Genomic DNA, 22,085 nt, shown 5'->3' with positions numbered 1-22,085 from the left:
GACTAAAAGCCAAAGAAAAGCCATGGGAAAAATTAATTGAATTCTTTTTGATGGGCTGGCCTGCACTGTCTTGGAGCATTTGAGTGCTGAAGTTTTTAGCTGTTTAGGCCGGCGACGGTGAAACCTAGAGCTGGATTTTGTTCGGCACGAAACAGTTTTCACTGTTGGCGTGCATCTGCAAGCTCTGTGAACCACCGTCGTGCACGTGCAGCTCTCGAGGGCAGTGCACGTTGTCGGTGGGGGCACAAGAGTGGGGAGTTGTTCCTACAAACTCGCTGGAAAACCTGATGCCTTGGCCAGCTCTCCTCATAGATGACTTGGTCAGGAGCCTAACCCTGAGAGACATAGAGAACCCCCTCTGGGGTCATTAAAGCAGTCATTAATATTTAACGTGATTCTACTGGAGAAGGCTTTCGGGTCGATATTTTGGCTGTTTCATTAAGTCCTCAGCCCTTTTATTTATTTATTTATTTATTTATTTATTTCCCAAAAAACATTCATTAGTTCTAAGAGCATTTTTGATACAGCAAATGATATTTAAATCTTTATGGGAAAGTGAGAGATGGTTTCTTCTGAGTTCCCCTGCTTGGGCTTTGCTCCTGGGCAAGTGTTTTCCAGCACCAGGGGGTGATGGTTGTGATTCCTAGGGTAAAGAATTTTCACCTGCTGCTCCTTTCTCCTCATAAAGGCTCAGCTGTTAACAACTACTATGGCTGGTACTGGTTTGGGGGATGTGTTTTCTATTTCACTCAGCCGACGGGAGGGAAAACCATCTTATCCATGCCGAAAGGAAGACCTGCCGGCTGGTATCCTGAGACTGGAAGCTTACCTCTCGCCTGTCAGACCTGTCAACGGGTAACGCGAGTTGTCAAAATAGGTGATGAATGACCAGATGGTAAAGCACTCTTGCTTGCTTCCCTTGAAAGTCTGTAGTCTGTAAACTTGTCTCTTTTACTTGCTGATCTCTTTGCTGCTGCTAAATGTGTCTGCAGGGTTATGGGCCGCGGCAGTGATGGGCTGCGGCGTGAGCCTGGTTTAGGAGTGCGGGAACCTTTCTCCTTCCAGGTAGGAAAATGTAACTCTAGCTGTTGCCCAGAACAGTACAGATAATAGACAATGGTGCTGTGAAAGGAAGGAAAACAGAGCCTGGAGTCAGAGTTTGGCTCTGAATTTGAGTCTATGGCAAGACATCATTCAGTGGAGGGGTATGACTCATGTATTTCATGTTGTTCGCTGTTGGAGCATCTATGCTTTGCTATAAAGGAAGCTGATGTCCAGATGTAAACCACGGGAGCAATAAGCTGAGTTAACTTTTAGGAGGCAAATGCTCAAGATACACTGAGTAAAGGTGAAAATTAACTCATGGTTTTTGTGCTTGGTTCATAATGAAGCAAGTTTGCGCTTTGCCTGGTTTCACCGACAGGATCGCTGCCTGCAGGAGAGCTGCAATAAGCTCTGCTAACGTCTGCACCATTACTGCGCGCGGAGTAGGGCTGCAACTTTTTTTTTTTTTTTCCCCCATGTGCCTTCAAAATACGAGCTGCTCAAACTTCTATTTTTAACTCTCCTAAGTGAAATGAGATTAAATGTGAAGCGGTAGTCCACGGCAGCAAGTAATTTTCCCAGAATGATTGTAGAGACCTGATAAACACAGTTCTCATTTCTTTTATTGTGAGAGAACGGAGGAGGAGAAAAAACGCCGACCGCGTGGTCTCTTAAGGGAATGACAGGTCATGTCACCAATTCCGGGATTGTCACTGCGTTTGTCTGTCCCTTTGTCCCTCTTTTCCAGCTTTTACTCCCTCCTTTGAATTTTTTGTATTTACCATCTGGTATTTATTCTGCCCTATGTGGATTTCTCTCTGCCTTTTATTTTCCTCTCCATCTTTAGCAATACTGCATTAAATGGCTTCCATCTGTCGAGAGTTCTTCTTTCTGAATCCAACTCCTTCAGGAGGACCGAAGAAGAAACCATTTTAGACTGAGTAGTGTAACCTGCGAAGATTTAGACATTCTCCAAGAAAAGAACTTGCTTCCAACTGAAGCGTAGTTCAGGCAGCACGTGTCTATGCTCCTTGGTTTTGAAAAAGGTTGAACCTGTCAAACTTGTCTGTAACACGGCTGCATGTTTAAGAACTACTGGAAATGTGACATTTCTTTGCCTCCACCCCAAGTGGCAAAATGCCTTCTAAACTGTAGCAAAGAGTTTGACTCAACTGGGGAGAAAACTGGTAGCAAAGCTTGGGATTTCTTTTGCTGTAATTCAGTTAAATACAGGCCAGGAGGGACAATTTCCATTTCTTTTTTTTACTTTTAATATGTTTATATTTTTAATGCTGCTGTTTGGCTTTTCTAGTTGCAAGTATGCCTGCTATTAATAGAACGTTTCCTGATTTTTTTCGGTTCCCTGTTTTATCTCCCTCTAGCCTGTCCAACGCCTATCTGTGCTCTCTGAGAAGCGCTTTCCATTGCCTTTTTTTCTTGTACATCTCTTCCTCTTTCTATTTTAAATAATTTAAGTAGTTTGGAAACTATTATACAAGAAGGGGTGGCGCTTCTTTTTTATGTTTATTGCTTAAAATACAAGCTTTTAGTATCTATTCGTAGTCTGAGTATGCAGGCATAGTTTGGAGATCTCTCTATGACTAACGGTATTAGTGGGTGGGCTTGTTTTGTTTTTTTTTATTATTATTATTTATTCTTGTTCTGTAAGTGGTATAAGGCCTAGACAGAGTCTTTAAGAAGGTCCAGACAGAGTAATGCAGATGGTTCTCAATTTTTCCTTCAGCTAAAGATGTTTCTTAGGATGGGACGGGGGTGGGGGAGCCACTTTTTTGAGCTCAGGACAGCAGGTTTGCAAGGAAGTGTGATCTGACCACAGGAGCGTGGCTCAGGTTGCGGTTCATCTGGTGGCTGCCTATTTTAATCAACCTTTCATCCTCCTTTGTCATCAAATGAGTCTTCATACCGCAGAAAAATGACACCTCCTGCAAATAAATTTAGGAAGCGGCGTTTTATGGAATTGTGAGTTCAAACTAGTCATTTCTAGCAGACACGCCGACTGATGGCGGGCTGGAGAAAAAATGTTGCGGTCGCTTTAGATGCTTTTAAAAAGTAATGCTGAGATCTCTTTTGCGTTCAATTGTAAGCTAGGCCAAAAATAGCTGTATATCTACTCCCCGTTATTGAACTTCATGTTCAAATGAAAAAGTAATTTTAGCAGAGAACGTTGGGTTTGGTGAGCTTGTATGCAGAAAAAATAAGATAGGGATTTTGGGGGTTTCTGCTCGCTGGGAACCTTGGTGGAGAAAAGGGAGGAGTCGGTCGAGAGGCATGGAAGGGACCCATTGAGAAGCGTTTTATCTTCCCTGTGCACATTTGACAAGTCTGGGTGGAATCAAGCTTAATAAGATCAGAAATGCAGGAAGGATGTAATTTTGCCCGAAACTTCATGATGTGCACGCATTTTTCCCATCTGCTGTAGCAGTTAGGTAATTTTTTTGTTGTTGCTGCTGCGTGTTGTGAGTCCTCTGGTCCGAGAAGAAAGCTTGATGAAAGTCAGAAAATCTCAGAAATATTTACGAGTCTACTGAATGTCTGTTGACCTGGCTACTGTCTCCAGTGAATCAAAAGGCTCTACAGGTTGGAATGAGAAGTAGGTGTTGCAGAAGATCTATTACACACTAGAAAAAAATTAAACTACAGGCTTTTAAACAATATATATATTATTATTATCATCCTCTTAATGGTTCACAGCTCTTTTCTCATAGCAAACAGTTTCATTTCACTTTTAACTGTGTATTACAGCTCAAGAAGCAGCAAACTAAAATAAGACTGGGACGTAATATGGAACTTGAATAAAAGAAATTTGTGTGATCTCCCGTGGATTAGATGAAGACTCAAAGATTAGTTAAAATCTTTCTACTTTGATGTAGAAGTACTAAACGTATTAAGGTCACTTGTGATTTCTGACTTACAAATTTGGGGCTGTGTAGAGACCTTTCGCTTGGGTTTTTTTTCCAAAAGATGGATCACCATTTTCAAGTGCAGACAAGCAGGCTGTTGCGTCTAATTTTATCTTAATTCCAATTCTCAGGAGAGCTCTTGGACTCTAATAAACAGTGTTTGTGAGGCACAACCTACCAACTAGTCGAAAACCTCCACTGTCTCCAGAAACGTGGGAAAGTCTTCTGGACTGATATCCAGGGAACATCTATGGGAACAGCTCATTTATTACGGGACTGGATATCTCGACAGCCCTTGGGAGAGAGTCTGGTTAGTACATACTTACAAAGGAGGACCCAGAAACCACAGGGTTGCGGAGATGTTCTCGTATTCCTCCCCTCTGAAGCTGCTATTTGCAGAAGAACGTGCTGAGCTAACTTTGACAAGCAGCTTAGCGTCTCTGGGACCTGCGTGTGCCGTTATGCCCAAAGATGATGAGATCTGTTTCTGTTCCCCCCCTGCTTTTCCAGGGTTGCCTTTCTTTTTAAATAAGAAGGAAGCTACAGACCCGAAAGCTGGCACCCGCCATCCGCCCCAAATCCAGTAAAGGTTTTCTTCTAAGGATAAGTGAAAGAAATGCATAGTATCTTGATGTTAACAGGAGTTGGTTTTGTGTGATCAAAATGTTTTGGCCGAGCTGGGTCCCTTGGCACGTCCCTCCTGTCTGCAGCTGGTGTGTCCCCCCCCCCTCCATGTACGTGCTCCGAGGGGCTGAGAAACGGTTTCCAAGGTTATATTCCTAAGAGCATCTGAATTACAAGGGTTGTATTACAGGAATAGCCTCTCGCCCCCGCCTCCCAAAAACCTGAAGAGACGAGTTCATTAGTACGGTACGCGGCACTGACTTGTTTGTTTCTCTGAGCTGGTGATTTCTTTGTGCTGCAGGCTGGCAGCAGCCTGCGATTTTGAGGGTCAGCTGGAGAAAATGCCTACACATGTTGGCATGGCCAGCTCTTGGAGCGCTTCCGGAATGGTTGACAAGTAAATGTTTTGTTTCTGGAAGTGAAGTGTGTTCTTTTTTTTCCCCCCCAGTGGATTTTACCAATTGTTGTTTCTCACTAGTACTGCATGCTTGTCAGGCTTTATTTCTCAGAAGAGATAATGAATTTAAGTCTGTTTTCCTGTTCTGTGTACCAAGGCACATGTCTAATGGATCTAATTAAGCCCATACAAAACTCTCCAGATTATCAAATACTGTTCCATTAAGGAAATAGTATTTGAAGTCATGTTTTTATTGGCTGAATTATATCTGAAGACAGAGAGGGTATGTGTTGAAGGTGAACACAAGGAGAAGCCAGTACGACCAAAAACTGTTGTTGTTTAAAAGCATCTGCCCAGACTCTGGAAAGAAAGGTGTAGCCAGTTGCTGAGGGCAGGATTTGTGTGCTTGTAGTGTGACAAGCTGTGCTTCCGAGGGGGGGGGAAAGGCATATTTTAACAAATATATTACATAATGTGAGGAATTTTTTAAAAAAAAAAAAAGGCATATTTTAACAAGTATATTACATAATGTGAGGAAATTTTTGATATCTAATGGTGTTCTCATATAGACTCTAGTTTTGAAAACAGGCTCTTTTTACTTAGTCGCTTGAGTGAATAGTCATAGTAGTGTCAATGAAATTACTCAGTGGCATGGAGCAGTCATGATTTTATACGCTCTTAGAGATCTTTTCTGCTTTTTGTTAGTTGAAGATTTTTGTGTTAAAATAGTAAATCATTTGTGACTACCGATAAAAACTGGAATTAGGTCCTACATAACTTTTTTTCCTCGAAGTCATACTTTCAACACAGCACTTCTTGACGGGCTGTAGAACTGCGTAGAGGTGGGACAGTCTGTAAATGAAAAGGGGGCTGGGATAATATATCGCAAAAATATGCTTATCGAGGACTGCTGAAGAGGTCAGGTGGGAAACGACCAAGGCAGGGTCTTCATGGACACACACTTAGCTCAGAATATAAAGTCTATATAATACAGTGATGTGTGCCACTGACAGTACAGCAATTCAAGTTACTGCAGTAGATCCTGCTCTTTAAGGTCTGTCTGGATTACGTGATTGGCGTTAATAAGATGTATCCCTCTCGAACCAATGTAGACAGTGATTCAGCTGTAGGACCTGATGGATAAAATAGGTTTCAACACCTCTAAGTCCTGAGAAGGTTCCAGTAATCATGCTAAACTGTGCGTGTGTGTTTTATCCTGCCAGCGAAACCATCTTCGTCCCTGCTGTGGGAGGCGGACAACAGTTCGTCGTCATCCTGGTGGTGGTAAATGCTCAACCAAAGTTCCGAGGGTTTAAAAGCATGAGAGAAAACCTGTAATCAGACATATTTTATGTCCTTAGATATAAGCGCAGAACCACCACTCCTGTTTTAACTTTAAATTAATCCTTAGAAATATCAATAAGGTGTATTGACTGTAATTTGATATTTGATGTAGTAAATGAGCGTTGTTAAAAGTAATGGAAAGAACTGTTTGTAATGCTGTGCAGAATATGACTGGAAATAGATTTTTCTGGCAATTTAAATTAAAACATTTCCTCAAGCTTTAACAAAGTCCGAAATTTAACTGTGGCCATTCACATGAGTAATAGAATAGAACTGCACTTGTTCAAAGAGTGAGTTGTGTAACTGTTAGTACGTTAAAGGAGATGGAAGATCAGCAAAGACCTCAACTGTTCGCTCATTCTTTGTAACTAATATCAGGTTTCCTGTCCATAATGAAAAGATTTCAAGTTAAAATGAAAAAGAGTATTAAAATGAGTTGCCGTTCTTCTGTGACTTGAAAACCTTTATAGCTGGTGGGTTTTGTTGAGGAATTTCAAAGAAAATACGTCTTCCTTAATATCTTTATTCAGCTATATTGAGGCATAGCTCATTGATTGCTTGCACCTGCTTGCAATTAAAATTTATATTCTTTTTTTCTTTTTTTTTTTTTAAGGGGGGGTTTGGTAGTCCTGTTTCCAAGCTGAGAGAGATTCTAGTCTGAATGATGTACTATGTAGGTATATTATTTAAAGCATGCGTTACCCGGTAAATATTCCGTTGAAATACATATCGTTGTTATCTTCTGGTTTCTTAGCTGTGTCCATGTATAGTATAAAGGTGATCCGTATTGTGGGTACACGTGCACACATGTCTGAGAGAGAGAGGGAGAGAGGTAGAAATGATAGCTAATTATGACACGTGGTTTCCTTCCTCTGTTTTATGTGACAGTATTTTGTTAGCAAACTATATCAGGCTGCTTCTAGTACATGAACGTACAGAGTTTTTAAATGTAGCTCGTGCCTGATCTTAACTAATTGTTACTCTGTTGATAATCTTGGCCAAACAGGACGGTTTAACTGTCTTGCATAAGCCCTGGTAATGTTGTTTTTGTCTTCCTTATGCTTAAAACGGCAAGCTTGGTCATAAGCTTCCTCTTTCGGATACACTTCGAAGTCAGATTTATATCATGCGTCAAGCACAATAAGGAACTTTGTGTGTGTGTGGTTTTTATCAGCTTAGCAAAGCGCTGCCAGAGATCCTGCTGCGTCTTGCAAAAAGGGTTGTTGGGAAGGGGGTAAGGTTAAAAGAAACCCCTAAGAATTACAAATATGAAATATTTGAAGGTTGAAGTCAAGCCGAGAAAAGGGTTACCTGGTTATTTGAGCCAGTGAATCCGTGTTGGGTTCCCATTTAATGCAGATTAGATGTTTCTCCGTGACACCGTTGCCTCATTCAGTGCAGAGGATGCAGTTTATGTTCTTGAGGAGGAATAAAACAGAAGGCATTTTTCTGCACAGCTGAACGGAGGACAAAGTCTGCATCTCAACTCGATCTTGGTCTTGACAGGGCTGATCCAAGGTGTTGGGGTCCAGAGTTGCTTTTTCACCTCTATTCTTCCCCCCTTTCCCAGAAACCAAGACAGAAGGTGTACGTAAATGGTAGTTGGTGTCACGCAACACGCAAACAGATGTAGTGATATGAGAAATATTAAACCAGAAAATATTTCACACTGCTGTTGGTAGACAGTCCTGATCATGTAAGACGTGGATGTAGGAAAGGACTGTAAGTAAATATCTTTTCTTTTGAAAATGAAAAGGAGTGCTTTTTTCACTTACAGCATAGTTGGATATTACAGGACGTTTACCTCTTAAGTTAAGCATCTTCATGGTAAAAGGAAACTGTATACGGATGTAATGAATGCCCTGTGGAAAAGACAGAGCGGTGCAATTTTATAATAAATTGGCAGATACTCCTATTAAACTGGAGCCCTGGTACAGCTGAGCGGTTGCTTCATATGGATTGCCATTTCTTTTCTCGATCACGTAACAGATGGCAGCTAATCCGTTGCGAGAGCGAGGGAAGGCAGCGCTTCCTCTTATAAAAAATACTATAGACTGGATGGTAAAAGGCAGTGTAACCGTTGTAGATAAAAAGTTGTTTGTTGGGTTTTTTTGGGGCGGGGGGAGGTTGAGTCTGGTTTGCTTTTCTCTTGAAAACAAAACTCGGGGTGAGGAGGATGTGGTGGTGTATCTGCTGAAGGCTGAGCACGTCGCGGTGTTGGCTTTGCTCCCCTCAAAGCAGCAAATCTGCCGCTGTTCTCTGTTGCTTATGTGATGTGCAAGCGTTTTGTTTTAGGCTAGTTCTTGCGGTTTTGTGTTTGGTTTTGGTTTTTTTGTTTTTTTTTTTACCTGGCCTTTTATTTCAGGCTGCTCCTGATGTGACTAAGATTGTGTACTTTGACACCTGTCTGGTCTAGAGGAAGGCGGCAAAGCCTGCCGGTAGCTCACCTGCTAACAATCTTAGTCCAGCACCGATGAAACGGGGAGAAGCAGCAGGTTTCGCATCCTCAACAAACTCCCGGAGCTCCAACCCATCAGTTTTTAGATAAGCGATACCCAGTTTTGCAGACAAGCAACGCGAAGCGCGCAGTGTGCGCCTGGCCAAAAGCCACACGGCGTTTCCCCCTTGGTTAACGAGAGTCACAGAGTTATTTCCCTGAACGTGTGGAGTACAGCAGTAAGAATACCGCATCAAGGGAAATTAAACCGAGGCAAATCCCAAGGATTTGCAGCGGTGGTCGCACTTCGCCTTGCTGCGCCCCGTATCGGCGCGTGCGTGGAGGTGGCACGTTCGTTTAGGATAAGCTGCATCCGTTTTGGGTGAGAATGAAGTAAAAGCATCTGCTTGAAACTACGATGGGGAAACAGCCACCGTTTCCTCTCCCCACCTCCTGTCTTCCCTTCCCTTCGCGGCCGTATTTAGCAACCGTTGCCGGTTAGGCAATGCAAATTTAAGGCTGTAGGATTATCGGCTTTGGAAAAATAGGTGGAAAAACTGGATATCTATTAAAAAAGGGTGTTTGGGAAGAATCGTTTCTGTTGCTGTTGCAGGGACGAGGAGTAAATGATCCCTTACACCCCCCTTGCAAAAGACAGACACAGCATTTGGCCTGACAGAGCCCACTGACGCTTCAGAAGAAGCTGTGGTTGCATTTTCAAGGCCAGCTTCACGCTCTCCCTTGGAAGACTCATGCTTTTGCCCCGGTGGCCAGCGCACCGCTGTGGCCAGTGCTGTGCGCCCTGCCTGGCCGGTGCGGCATTTACCAGTTTGGCTTCCTTTGTCTGCAGCGCAGAGGTGGTGAATGAAGCTGTGGGTGCCACGACCAGCTGGGATGTCTCCTCACTTGCCTTGGGCGCATGCCATGTGTCCCCCAGCTTTGTGACCAGCGGAACAGCAGTGTCGGGCCAGACCCCTAACCCAGCTCCCAGCACACCGTCCCCAGCAGCAACCAGTTGGGCGTGCATACGGCATACTGGGGCCAGGCAGGCAGTGAGAGAAGGCTCCTCGTTACCCTGTTCTAGGACTGCATTGCCAAAGGCACTCCCAGTTTCCCCATCACTGTTACCGGTCCCATTACCCTCCAGCTGTCCGGGGGCAGGAATCTGGGATAAGCGGTAGGCACTTGCAATTTGAGTTTTAATGAAAGTTGTTCAGGTTATTTCCATAACTCAGCTTTGTTTGTACCATCCCTTAAAAATACGATACTTGTCAAACCCTAGAGATGTGACATTCTGGTAGACTTTTCATCTTAGACTGTTACAGAGTGGTTTTGAGCAAGCTCTTCCCTTTTTCTCCTCTTACTTTCCCTACAGTCAATTGCTTCAGCGGACATGGATTTGAATCAGCTGGAGGCTTTTCTCACCGCCCAAACCAAAAAACAAGGTGGCATCACAGCCGATCAAGCTGCAGTCATTGCAAAATTCTGGAAGAACCACCGAGTAAAGATCCACGAGAGCCTGATCAATCAAAGCCGTTGGGATAATGTCTTGAAAAACATGAACTGGCGAGTGGATCTGAAGTCACAGTCAAGACACATCGATCAGATAAATGCTCCTGTTGCAATAGTTGAAATGGAATTGGGAAAAAATGGGCAGGTAAGCTTTCTTTTGCAAAATACATAAACCTGAGTTTGCTATGTACGTGCTGAGATGTTTTACCTATTTCTGAACTCACTGCATCCAAATCAAGTCAGTATATTTTTCACCACCGGGCCTTTAATGTACTTGAACTTGTGGTGCATCTTTGCATGCAAAGATACATTCTGGGTGGTGAATGCAATTTTAGCTTATTTTATATCTTCATATATGTATTAACCGCACTCTTTACGTTAAGCTTGGAAAATCTGAGCACATAGAAATCAAATATAAAATCAGCCGTATTAGCAATTATATTAACATTATATTTGTATTCCATGCACTGCGAAGTTGATTAGTCTTTTTTTTTTCTTTTCTTTTAAAGTCAAATACTAAAATTAGGTAATACCTGCAAAGTAGAAGCTGAAAAAGAATAACATTCACAAATTATGATGATCAAGCATCCCTTACGTTTTAGGACAAATGAGGGGAACGACTTCTCTGTTTTACATAACACCTATTTTCATGTTACAGGTACATCTTTATTACTAGTCACATTATACAATCTGATCTTATCTGCCTGAAAGAGATATATAGCTTTATTAGTGCTGAACACTGCATTTCTTTTTAATCTTTATAATTCATATGAATGTACAACGAAAGGCACGGCTTCCCGTCTTCAATTTTTCTGTCTTTTTCTGGCAGGAAGTGTGTTTCAATTCGGTATGTTTTTTCCTCTGCGATGTGTCGGCGAATCTTAAAAACCCATTTCTTAGCAGTAGCCTACTGCAAATCATACCATGAGCTAATTTGGGGGTTTTGATGTTAACAGTCAACATTTAGCAAGTTGCCTTGGATTTCATAATATTTTAGTAGCTTCTAGCAAAAGAGTACCTAAAGTAGGAATACCTAAAGCGTGTGCGCGTGTGTGTATAGATATGTATATACGCACACACACTTGGAGTATACCTATGCAGACTGAATGATTTAATTGAAACTATGTGCCTATGAAGGCCAGAATGAAAGTGCAAGTAAACTGGGATCCTACTGAGACAATATCTATTGTTGAAGTTGTTCTATTAGTCTGCTTCTCCCCTCGCTCTTTGCAAGCTTACCCTTCCACAGTGCTGACCCTCTGCTGACCACTGCTCTAGCTCTGCAGTGACCGATACAATAATGGTGGGGTTTTTTAGGTTTTTTCCCAGCATCAAAAAAGTGGAGTTTACTGCTCAGGATCCTGAGATTGGAAATAATTATATTCCATTAGTAACAAATGGAAAAAGTTTAAAAAATGATTAAAAAAAAAGGTTACAGTGAGTACATTAGAGCGAGTACATTAGTGAGCAAATGGGGAAAAATATCCGTGTTCATTAAAGAAAATAAATCCTTAACTCAGAACCACTGTTGTATTTCATAAGGGAATTATGTAGTTAGTGACTCTTGTTTTGAAATTGTTTTTTCCCTGGTAATGGATTATTACGGTAACATCAATCAGCAAGTGCATTTGTATTTCTTCCACCCTGTGCAGCGAGAGAAAGGGGATGTGAACGTGAAGGAAGAATACACGTTTCTGAGACGCTGTAATTTTTCTTACCCAAGAGCCCCACAACAAAACCAGAATGAATTATCTTAGCAATGCAGCTTCGTATTTTAAACGTACCAAGGGAAGTGGTGGTGTAGTGTTTGAACTGCCACCGGGCATAATTTTTGTCTCCTTGGCAGAGGACACTGAGCTGTTGGCAAGGCTGGCGCTCAAAGCGAATAAGGGTGTTAGACTGGTACTTACCAAAATAATCATGGAGTAACTGGGATTGTCACCACTTGAGTCAAAATCGATGTTTGTTTTAAGGAGCTGTGGTTTCCCAGAGTCTTTAGCTTTGGATCAAATAGGTTCTCTGTTGAAAAGAGTTTGGCTGAGGTGGTCCACAGCATGCTCACGTGATGGGCTGAGGCAGGGGAGCTGGGGGAACCCCGGGACCAAAACAGCAACAAGCGGGTTGCCAGAACGGTTCCTCCAGCCCTCGGCCTCTTCCCACAGGTGTTTGGGGACCACCTGGAAAGATGGTTGGAGAGACTTTACTGTTGGAGGCGGAACGAGTTGTTCTTGCATGCTGGATCCGGCTCTCAAACTTAAACCCAGCGTGTCTTATAGCCTTTATACGTATTTTTACTTTATTGTTAGTGCATTTGTATCTGTTCTGAATATCAAGTTTTGTAGCACATCAAATACGCGTAAGCTGGTACCTTTCTGAAAGTTAATGGAGAGAACATCTTTTCTAAAAGGTTGTCAGTCATAGATGTGATTTGGCAAATACTGAAGATTTGCAGAAGAAAGCTGGCGGCTGATTCAGGAGTAAATTATTCAGAACAGACTGTTTTCATTTGGACACTTGATAACAGGGGAGTATACAAATGCATTGATGTGTAATGAATTGACATTAATATTTCATATCTTTCAACAGAAGCAAAGAAATACTCAGTAGAAAATGTGCCTTTCCAGAATTTCAAGTCGCTCTGATTCTTCTCTGTGTCTCTGGACTAGATTTAGATCTCTGCCCAGCAGAAGGCCAGGCAGTTTGGTGGAGTGTCTGCTCCCTCTGCTTCAATAAGTACCCTTGCTTTCTGCTTGCCATCTCTGAATTTTAATCAGTCAATTCTTTCAGGACGGAAAAACTCTATGCCTAAGACCTAATATGGCTAGAAATGGGGACTTTGAAGTGTTCATAAATGCCAGTAGGCTGAGTGTACATGAATTATGTCAAATTTCATTAATGTTTTCTGATGGAAGAAAGGTGTTTCTGGGTTTGAGAACCCATTACAACTTGCATGCGTTAATTCTTGCTATCCTTGGCATTACTGATAATAGAAAAAAATGAAGTCTTTCCTCTAAGTGCTCTTAAAAACACTTCTGATGAGAAACATTTGGAAATACTGGTGCTCCAAACTTTGGAAAGTTTGGTTCAGGATCTGTAACTTGCAGTTTGAACTCTTCTTCTTCTCCAGTAAAGATTTTATAGTGACATTTAAAGTTTCCTTTACGCTGGTAACGTAGTCTTTATACATTTTTATACATCTGCCTGGTTAAAGGCAGATGAACACGCTAGCCATGACGCTACTCGGCTTTGAAAGCCCATTTTCTTTAACAGCGTGACTAAAAATAAAATCCTAAAGCAGTTGCACTTTAGCCTGCGTTTGGCTTCATCCGTTCGTGATATTCAGTGCTCATCACTGCCAGTCCATTCTTTCCTTTTGAACAGCCCATCTTTTCTTTTGCACAATGGTTTTATCCTCCTGTATCTCTACACCTTGCCAGCTTTCTCTTAAAACATCTAGAGCTCCCTGCCCTCTTCTTTATGTCCTTTTTAATCTTGTTCTCCTTCTTGGAGCATCGCTGTAAAGCTCTTTTGGCATGAAATTGCGACTGGACGGGAATCTGCCAGGAGGGACAGCGGAGTGAGCTGGAGAGTTGCCCTTCTCGTGCCCTTCCTGCCCCGCTGCATCAACGCCGCTCCGTATGGCGAACGGTCGCTGCTGCACAGTGTTAGCTTACCTGCAGATTGCAGTCGCAGATTTATATCTGACCTTGTCGTTAATAGAAAACAAAAGCATTGGTTTTGCGCTGTGGCTTGGCGTTAAGATCTATTTAAACTCATTTAATGGACTTTGTCGTGTTATTTTCCTTAGCAGATGTGCCCCTCCCTTGGGGCTGTGTTCTTCCCACTAGCGTCCTGGGCTGATTTGCCAGTAAGTTTTACTTTCTTGCAGCGTTATGTATTTTGCAGTTTAATATCTGAGACTGATCAAACGTTATAGATTAGCCTGAGTATTTGCTCTTGGCTGTTATGCTTGAACTTATTTACAGAGTGGGTATTTTCCCATCCATTTCTTTTCAATGTTTAAGATACTGGTAGTCCATGTAACAGCACTTTTATTGGAGTTTTGAGGGATGTTAAGCGTGTTTTATGAGCAAAGAGTATTTTCTGCCCTGATTTAACATGAAGTCTGGGATTCCACTGCAGGATTCTTCCCAGAAAGACCTGAGGAAATCACATCAGGATTATGGGTTAGAGGGTTTTTTCCCCAAACATTGTATATCTCTTCTCTTTCTTTTTTTAAAAAGTCTACCTGCCAGAGGTGTCATAAAACTTAGTTAATAGTAGGTAAATACTACTACTATATAGCAAATACTAAAAGCCACAGTATAAGTCAAGAAATTAGGATCATTTCTTTTAAATTGAAGGGCAAAGAGCAGCCTCTCATTCCGTATCTTTTTTTCTGAAGTATGGAATCACCAGAGACACGTTTCTTCATATGAAACAAACATCTTTCTTTAGAGAAAGGACAAGTATTAGTAATAGACTTTTGGTAGATTGAAAATCTAGTGGTTGCTAGTTCTGACTGTATTTTGATTGTCACTTTAAACTCTCACCAGTGAGGGAAATGCTTTCCGATTAAAGGGCTTGCCAGATGAAGCGATCTTTTGCCAGTGCAAGAACTTACCTGATACCGGAAAAGTAAGAACTGTCAGCTCACAATTTACCTTAGGTGTATCACATCTGCTCTCTGCTAACAGCTGGGTCCAGCCCCTGGTAATTCAGAGAAAATAATAATAATAATTCAGCTAATAATTCTGTTAAGTCAGGCGTGGAAAGAATTCATAATGAATGTGGACAATTGTCACGTGCTATATGGAGGAGGTAAAATGCCACCAGGATTTTGAAGGTCTGGAGCTTGAAATGCCATCGACTTTTAGTTCGTATGGCACTGACGATTTAATTCTTTTAATGTTCTGGGAAGGAGTAAAGTAGGTCTCAAACTTTTAGGGGATAAAAATTGTTTCTGACTTGTTAATTATGTATATTCTACACAAATTTCGGCTGAAATTTGTATCTCCCATGCTATAAACAAATGATAAGCTGAATTCACGCACGTTGACAAATATTAAAATTGAACATGCTTTCACAGTGTAATAAAAAAAAAAAATCTTTGGATTTAGCTTCTGTAAATCTCATTACCTTGCTAGGATTACAGACTGAATGCCGCTGAGGATCTGCTGGTGTTTTGCACATTTTTGTAAGCACGGGTCTCTTGGTTTCCCTAGGCTGCGGTTATCTCCCGCAATAGCTTTCACCGCTGAGGAGAGGTCAGATCAAGAAACGTCACGAGTAAACCCATGCTATAGGGAGGAAGGATTATGGCTGCACTTGCGTTTGCCTCCGTGTGATGCCAGGTCAGGCCGCTTCAGAGCTATCGCTGAAAATAACTTCAGATAATGGACTTCCAGTCCTTTTGATGTAGGATCTAGTCTGAAAAGACAGACCGCCTTTTGTAGGATATCGGTAGGGGCAAAACCGATGCTTGGGGAGATGAAAAGCAGTTCTAGCTACCCGAACCAAAATAAAGGCAGCCGGGCCTACGGAGGGGAAGGAAAAACAACCACCAAACCGTTTTTCCTTTCCAGCCTTAATCCATTTTAATCTTTGTAGTTATTAACATTATCAGAAATATTGTTCCGGTCAAAAGCGGGGAAGTGCGGGCATTCAGAAGCCGAATCGATCAACATAACCGCAAAGGTCTTAATACTTTTATGTGATTAAAAAGATAAAACCCAGTAAGTAGAAGGTAGTGGAAAAAAATCACCTTTGTGGCCAAGCCGAATGTAATCACTCGAGCTTTTGTTCACCTTGGAAATTTATGGGCTGGAGGGAACAGTTACATAAGGCCGTACAGTGCAAAAGCAAATAAAAACCAGAGAGGGCGACAGGTCACTCGGCACAGAGAAAACTGGAACACAGTTGACTGACTTAATTCAGTTATTTTCTTAATCCTCTGTGTGGCACTCTCAGTAGTCCTTTGCTTTGATGGTTCAATTTTTGTCACCGTCTCCTGAAAACAAAGTGGAATTTGGGGAACAAGAAGAGAACTTTGTCATTTGTGGCCGTTGGGATTTTTAAGTGTAGTATGGTACAGAGATAAGAGCATTAAATTGATATATTAGTTAAACAACAGCCTGACTTGAATGTCATATTCCCACTGTATATATTTGACTATATTTTGAGGTGTACCTCGTCTGTTCGTCCTATAGAAAGCACAGATATTCTACAGTTAGTGGAACTAAGAGTCTCCGTCCTTGTTTATGTGTGCTGTGTATGTACATATACCAACACATGTGCCTATCTCCGCACACGCACACATACATTCCTTGACAATGGGTTTTTTACTCTGGAAATGGATTGCTGAAGCAGTTAAATAGAATAATTTAAGTGAGATGTAAATATTTCTGATTGTAGCTGAGCTCAGGGTATTATGAGGAGAGTTCTGGATTGATTGAAGGTGAGCTCTATGAAGATAGATGTTACCATAACAATGCCTATTTACCGCCTTTCATCTGCCTAAGTGCGGATTCAGTCCTAGGCCCTTGGCATTTTTTACCTTCTCAGAAAATGTATTGAGGTCGTGGACATTATGACAGGGAACGTGCCATCTGTTACACATCTCAGGTGATCAACAAGTATTTTGCAATCTGACATCAATCTGGCATTCTCGTGCAGCGATGACATGTCGCGTAGCTTTGATGAAACACCCTCCAGAGCTGTCTCTCGCAGCCTTGGCAAACAGACTATGATGAGACTGGGACCGGGGCAGCTGGATTCAACAGACCTGTCTGTTGAAAATGGTCTCCAGCAAATGCATTTCATCACTCAGTTACACCTTTTTCTGGAATTGGCACTACACATTGATGAGTCAGGAGGACCCGTTCTTCCTTCTTCCTGCTCTGATCATTCCTATGTCATCCCTGTCTGCTTGTGGGTTTTCTGGAAGTCCCCGCCCTGCTTTTCTACCGGTTCCCTTGCCTCCAGAAGCGCTCGGTACACTTTTTGGACCCTACCCTTGGCTAACATTCCTCAATCCTCGTCCTGGCTGCCCTACTGAAAGCATTTCTAGAACTTTGCAACCTTTTCTTAGCTATCCCTGCAGCGCTGGGGTAGGTTACCCTGAGAGTTTGCAGCGTCGCAGCCTTTGAGGTCTTCAAGACTTAAGCTGGATAAAGTCACTGCAGTCAGACATCCCGTCAGGGTCTCCACCACAACAGAGATGAGCATTTAGCCTGCAGGCTTTCAGGTGAAACGCATGGTTTCACGCTCCTTGTTTAGTCCAGTCAGCTGTATACATTTCAGTTCCTTCTCTGTTCACGGAACCTCAGAGAATTGAGCTAAGAGAGTGTTTCTATTGCTTTTGTACTTCGTGCTTTAGTGCAATCTGAATGCTTGAACTTCTGGGTCAGGGAATCAGGAGCTGGGTTTCAGCAGAGGGAAAGCGGTTGTTTGGTAACCATGACACTGCATGTTGTGTTGGGGGTGGGGTGGGCCAAGAAGAAAGCTGACGGCATTTAAAGAGAACACTTTGCAGAGGCTGGATGCAAAGGATCACCGAATCATAAAATCATCAAGATTGAAAGGGACCTTGAAGATCATTGAGTCCAACCATTAGCCTAACACTGCCAAAACTGCCGCTAAACCATGTCCCTCAGCACCACATCTGTCTGTCTTTTAAATACGTCCAGGGTACCACTTCCCTGGGCAACCTGTTCCAACGCTTGACAACCCTTTCAGTGAAGAACTTCATAATACCCATCCTAAACCTCCCCTGGCACAAGTCTCCTCTTGTCCTCTCACTTGTTGCTTGGGAGAAGAGACCAACCCTCGCCTTGCCACAACCTCCTTTCAGGTAGTTGCAGAGAAGGCTGATGAGCTTCAAGATCTCCGCAGCTCTGGCTCTGTTCTCTAATAAGAAAGTTCATGTGTCACTAATGAGCTTAGAGGATTGTTATGAGCGTCTTGTGGTTCCTCATCACTTTGCATTAACTGGGTAATTTGGAGACCCTAAATTGCATACCCCACATCGCTGAAGGAATTGCTCAGTGTGAGGCAGGTTGGCAGAGCAGTTTTAGCACGACACTTGCGCTACTGCTGTCGTGTAAATAATCACAGGCGACTCCGCTGTCCGTGCAGTCCCCGACCACCACGGGCATGGAGCTGTGTGGAGACGGACTGCAAATACACAAGTGAAAGCCTTGCATTTGCACAGAAACGCCACGTGCAGACTGGTACGATTGGGCTGCGTGACCCTGCTCTTCAACAAGCCTAGTCGGAGCTTCTGCCTTCTTCAGAGCACGCCGCCGGCCCTGGGTCGCTGCCGCAGGGTAGAGGAGCAGCTCTGCATTGCCCATGTCTACCGACCAGCTAGAGATTCAACCTTGCTGCGGCAAAACCAGGCTTCAGTTGAGGCGAAACGTAGCGTGAGGGCTTGGCAAGATGGAGCTTTGACGTATGAAGTGGAAGGTCTTTGGAGATTTGCGGGCGAGATAAAACCCAAATGGAAAAGGTAGATTAAAAAAATGCTGTTGTTTCTCATTGTACTTGTACCGAGCCTGGCACAGGAGGCGGATGGGATCACGCTTTGCCACTGTGATCGATTCCTGGCTTATTAACAAGCAGCTTTGCAATGCAAAGATGGGGTTTATTGGCTGCCGTGTTTCCAGCTGTTGAGGACCCAGAGAACATTTGCTGGTGTCGGGCCTCCTAAGGGTAAATTTATGAGAGTTAGTGATTTCTTTTGGCACTGCCCACCTTTTGTAAAACCACCAGCGTGTAGTTTGGGTGGGAAAATGAATGTGTTCTGGTTTGTGAAATGATTTATCTCGGAATAAATCCCCAGATAAATATATTTTATGAAATATATTTACCCTAGGAGGCCTTCAAGGAAGGAGAACGTGGTTGAAGGACCAAAAATTGTAATCTCCACTAGCTTCTTTTTAACAAAAGTAAAACGTTTTGCTTGATTCTCAAAACGACATTTTTTTTAAAGTGGAATTTTTTTTTTGCTGAAGAGTCTGTATACAGCGAATCAAAACAACTGGGCTCCTAGCTCTGGTGTTGCTGGCCATCTGCATTCTTCAGAGGACTCGGACGTCAACATTAGCAAGTAACTTGTTCTTAGAAAACTCGGGGAAAAAAAAAGGAGTTGTTATGAACATAAGTGCCCACTGCATTGGCTGACAAAGCGTCTTGTTTTTACAGGCCTATCCTGGCCAAATACATTTAAAATTGTTGTTTTGCCAGTTGGCCAGCCTTCCCACTCTTGACAATGTGCCACGTTGCTGCTGAGAAGCGCTCTGGAGATCCTTCCAGGTTTGTTGTGGTCCCTCTTGAGATCCCCGAATATTAGCGTTCAGGGGTGTAAATAAGAACAGGTTCTTATTTAATTTAATTAGGAAGAACTGCTCAGGAGAAGGTATCAGAAGATACAAAACTGGAAAGCTGGCACACAGCTGGGGAGAAACGCTTGTAACTTACACCTTTCTTTGCTGCTTAATCATTTGGATTCTCTTTATTCTGTTTAAAAAATATATATATATTGGTGTTGGACTAGATGATCTCCAGAGGTCCCTTCCAACCCTGACCATTCTGTGATATATACTCTTATAAAACCTGGACTCCGGTTTTGGCTGCGCAGAAATTGATCCAATGGAAAAAAAACCCAACGCAGTCCACAGCAGCAAAGCAAACTGTACTGTTAATCTTACCGTGTGTCTTTGCGTGGATTAGTTTTTCGAGGGAAGAGCAAACCTGTGTCATTTCTTTTGAGCAGCCTGTATGTTATCTGCCAGCAGCTTTGTTTTTTCACCTTTCTTCACGAATTGGATTCCCACGTGGGGAGCAGTTCTATTAATACACTAGGCAGCAGAAGGCATGGGCAACAGGAGAATGCAATTCGTAGGCAGCTCCCAGTATCATCTTTTATATCGAGGAGATATTTCTCTTCTGGTTTCTAGCAAGCTGTGGCTTTACGTCCTTCTAGTGCTTCTGCTCCTATGTCTCATCCTAGTTAAAAATGAAAAGAAGATAAACATCGCTTTTCTTTCCTTCTTTTTCTTCTTATCATTCCATTTACAAAATCCCTCACTGAGGGATTTCGCTGGTAGCTGCTGGAATTTGCTGCTGTACAGAACTGTCCTTGGCACTTGGTAATTGAGCGTTAATGCTGAGGTATTATGAGCTTCCTGAACAGCAATGTAGTTAATCAACACGTGAAATGCTTGGAATACGAGCGCCACGTCTGTATAAAAGCAAACTCTCCTGCCTGCTACAGATGCTGTTGCTGCTAGCGATGGTGCCTCGGCACTTCTAGATGCCGGCAAAGAAATTTTGGGAGATGCTCGTGCCCCTTCCCAAGGGAGGGAATTAAGACTGTAGGAAGCAAGGCTCTTTTTGCAGATACCAACTTCCACGTTGTGTAAGTCAGGTTTTCAGCAGATGACTGGTGGGAGTTTGCACCGAAGAAGCTCAAACATACCATCTGCATTTGCAGGTTCACTTACCTCCATATTAAATGGATTTCTCTTACAGGTGCACCTTAGTACACTGGCCGTTGCTTCATCGTGTTAAAAGCACTGACTGAAAGGAAGGCAGTAAATGGAACTGCCACGGAAAATCACGTGTGGGTGTTAGATGGGACTTTCGCCTTACAGGTCTTTTTCTTGCAGCGATGTGGACGAAAAGATTTCCTGAGCTTTGCTACTTGTTCTCACCATTGCGTTACACCGGTAGTTACGCATTTACAGAGCCAGAAGTCGAAATTGGCTGTGTGAGTCCAAACTAAATTTATTCTGTTCGCTCCCCACCCTTTTTATTTTTTCCCAAATTATTTTTAGTCGGGGACAATTTGTTGAAGGGGCAAGGTAAAGGCAAAATCAAGCAAAAGAAATGGAGAATTCTGCCATGCCATTAAAAAATGCGCTTTTAAACATAGGTGTTCAAAGGATCACCCATTCTGAATCCTAGCCTAGTGGTCTCTTGAACATGAGAAGTAAAGCAGCTTTCCTGGAGCGCTAAGGGTAACCTCTCCGAAGTGCCAGCTTTTCTTCAAAGAATGGAGGAGGAATAGAAAATGAGAGGCTGAGTTTGGTATTGTAGACTTAATCTGGAGAAGTGTGGAAAAGGTGTCTGATGGGGAAATGGTCTATAATGGTATGTGGAGGTGGGAACCTGCTAAGATTGCAAGAACAGAGGAATTTTGGTATTTTAGCAGTGTCGGTATTCTTTGTTCCTAGAATATTTCTCAGCTGTGTACATTCATGGCGATCATTAATGAGAAACGTGATTGAAGTAGGTTGTGGTTTTAGTTGGGATAGAGTTAACTTTTTTATTAGCAGCTGGTATAGTGCTATGGTCTGGATTTGGGATAAGAAATACTTTTGATGGCGTAGTGGTGGTTTTGGTTGTTGCTGAGGTCTCAAGGCCTTTTCTGCTCCTCACACCGCCCCACCAGTGAGTAGGCTGGGAGGGCACAAGAAGCTGGGAGGGGGCACAGCTGGGACAGCTGGTCCCGACTGACCAAAGGGATATTCCGTGCTATATGGCACCGTGCTCGGTATATAAAGCTGGGGGGAAGAAGAAGGAAAGAGGGGACGTTTGGAGTGATGGCATTTGTCTTCCCAAGTAGCCATTACACGTGATGGAGCCCAGATTTCCTGGAGACGGCTGAATGCCTGCCCACCCATGGGAAGCAGAGAATGAATTCCTTGTTTGGCTTTGCTTGTGTGCAAGCTCTACCTATTAAACTATATTTTGCTCTACCTTTATCTCAACCCACAAGTGTTTTCTCACTTCCACTCTTCCG

General features: G+C 42.8%; 1 protein-coding gene across 1 annotated transcript in view; it reads left to right on the top strand.

The window, feature by feature from the left end:
- Positions 1–709: 709 nt before the first annotated feature.
- COMMD1 (copper metabolism (Murr1) domain containing 1) overlaps positions 710–22,085 on the top strand; it is a 68,918-nt gene continuing 47,542 nt past the window's right edge. Inside the window, exons 1-3 of the mRNA XM_009892514.1 lie at positions 710–855; positions 993–1,065; positions 10,143–10,424. Of these exons, the coding sequence (XP_009890816.1) occupies positions 710–855; positions 993–1,065; positions 10,143–10,424 (501 nt within the window). The remainder of the gene's footprint in view (positions 856–992; positions 1,066–10,142; positions 10,425–22,085) is intronic.

The sequence above is a fragment of the Charadrius vociferus genome, unplaced genomic scaffold (genome assembly GCF_000708025.1).
Source record: "Charadrius vociferus isolate BGI_N301 unplaced genomic scaffold, ASM70802v2 scaffold139, whole genome shotgun sequence".
Classification (NCBI taxonomy): Eukaryota; Metazoa; Chordata; class Aves; order Charadriiformes; family Charadriidae; genus Charadrius; species Charadrius vociferus.
The sequence above is the reverse complement of the archived record's forward strand: the minus strand, read 5'-3'. Positions and strand labels throughout refer to the sequence as shown.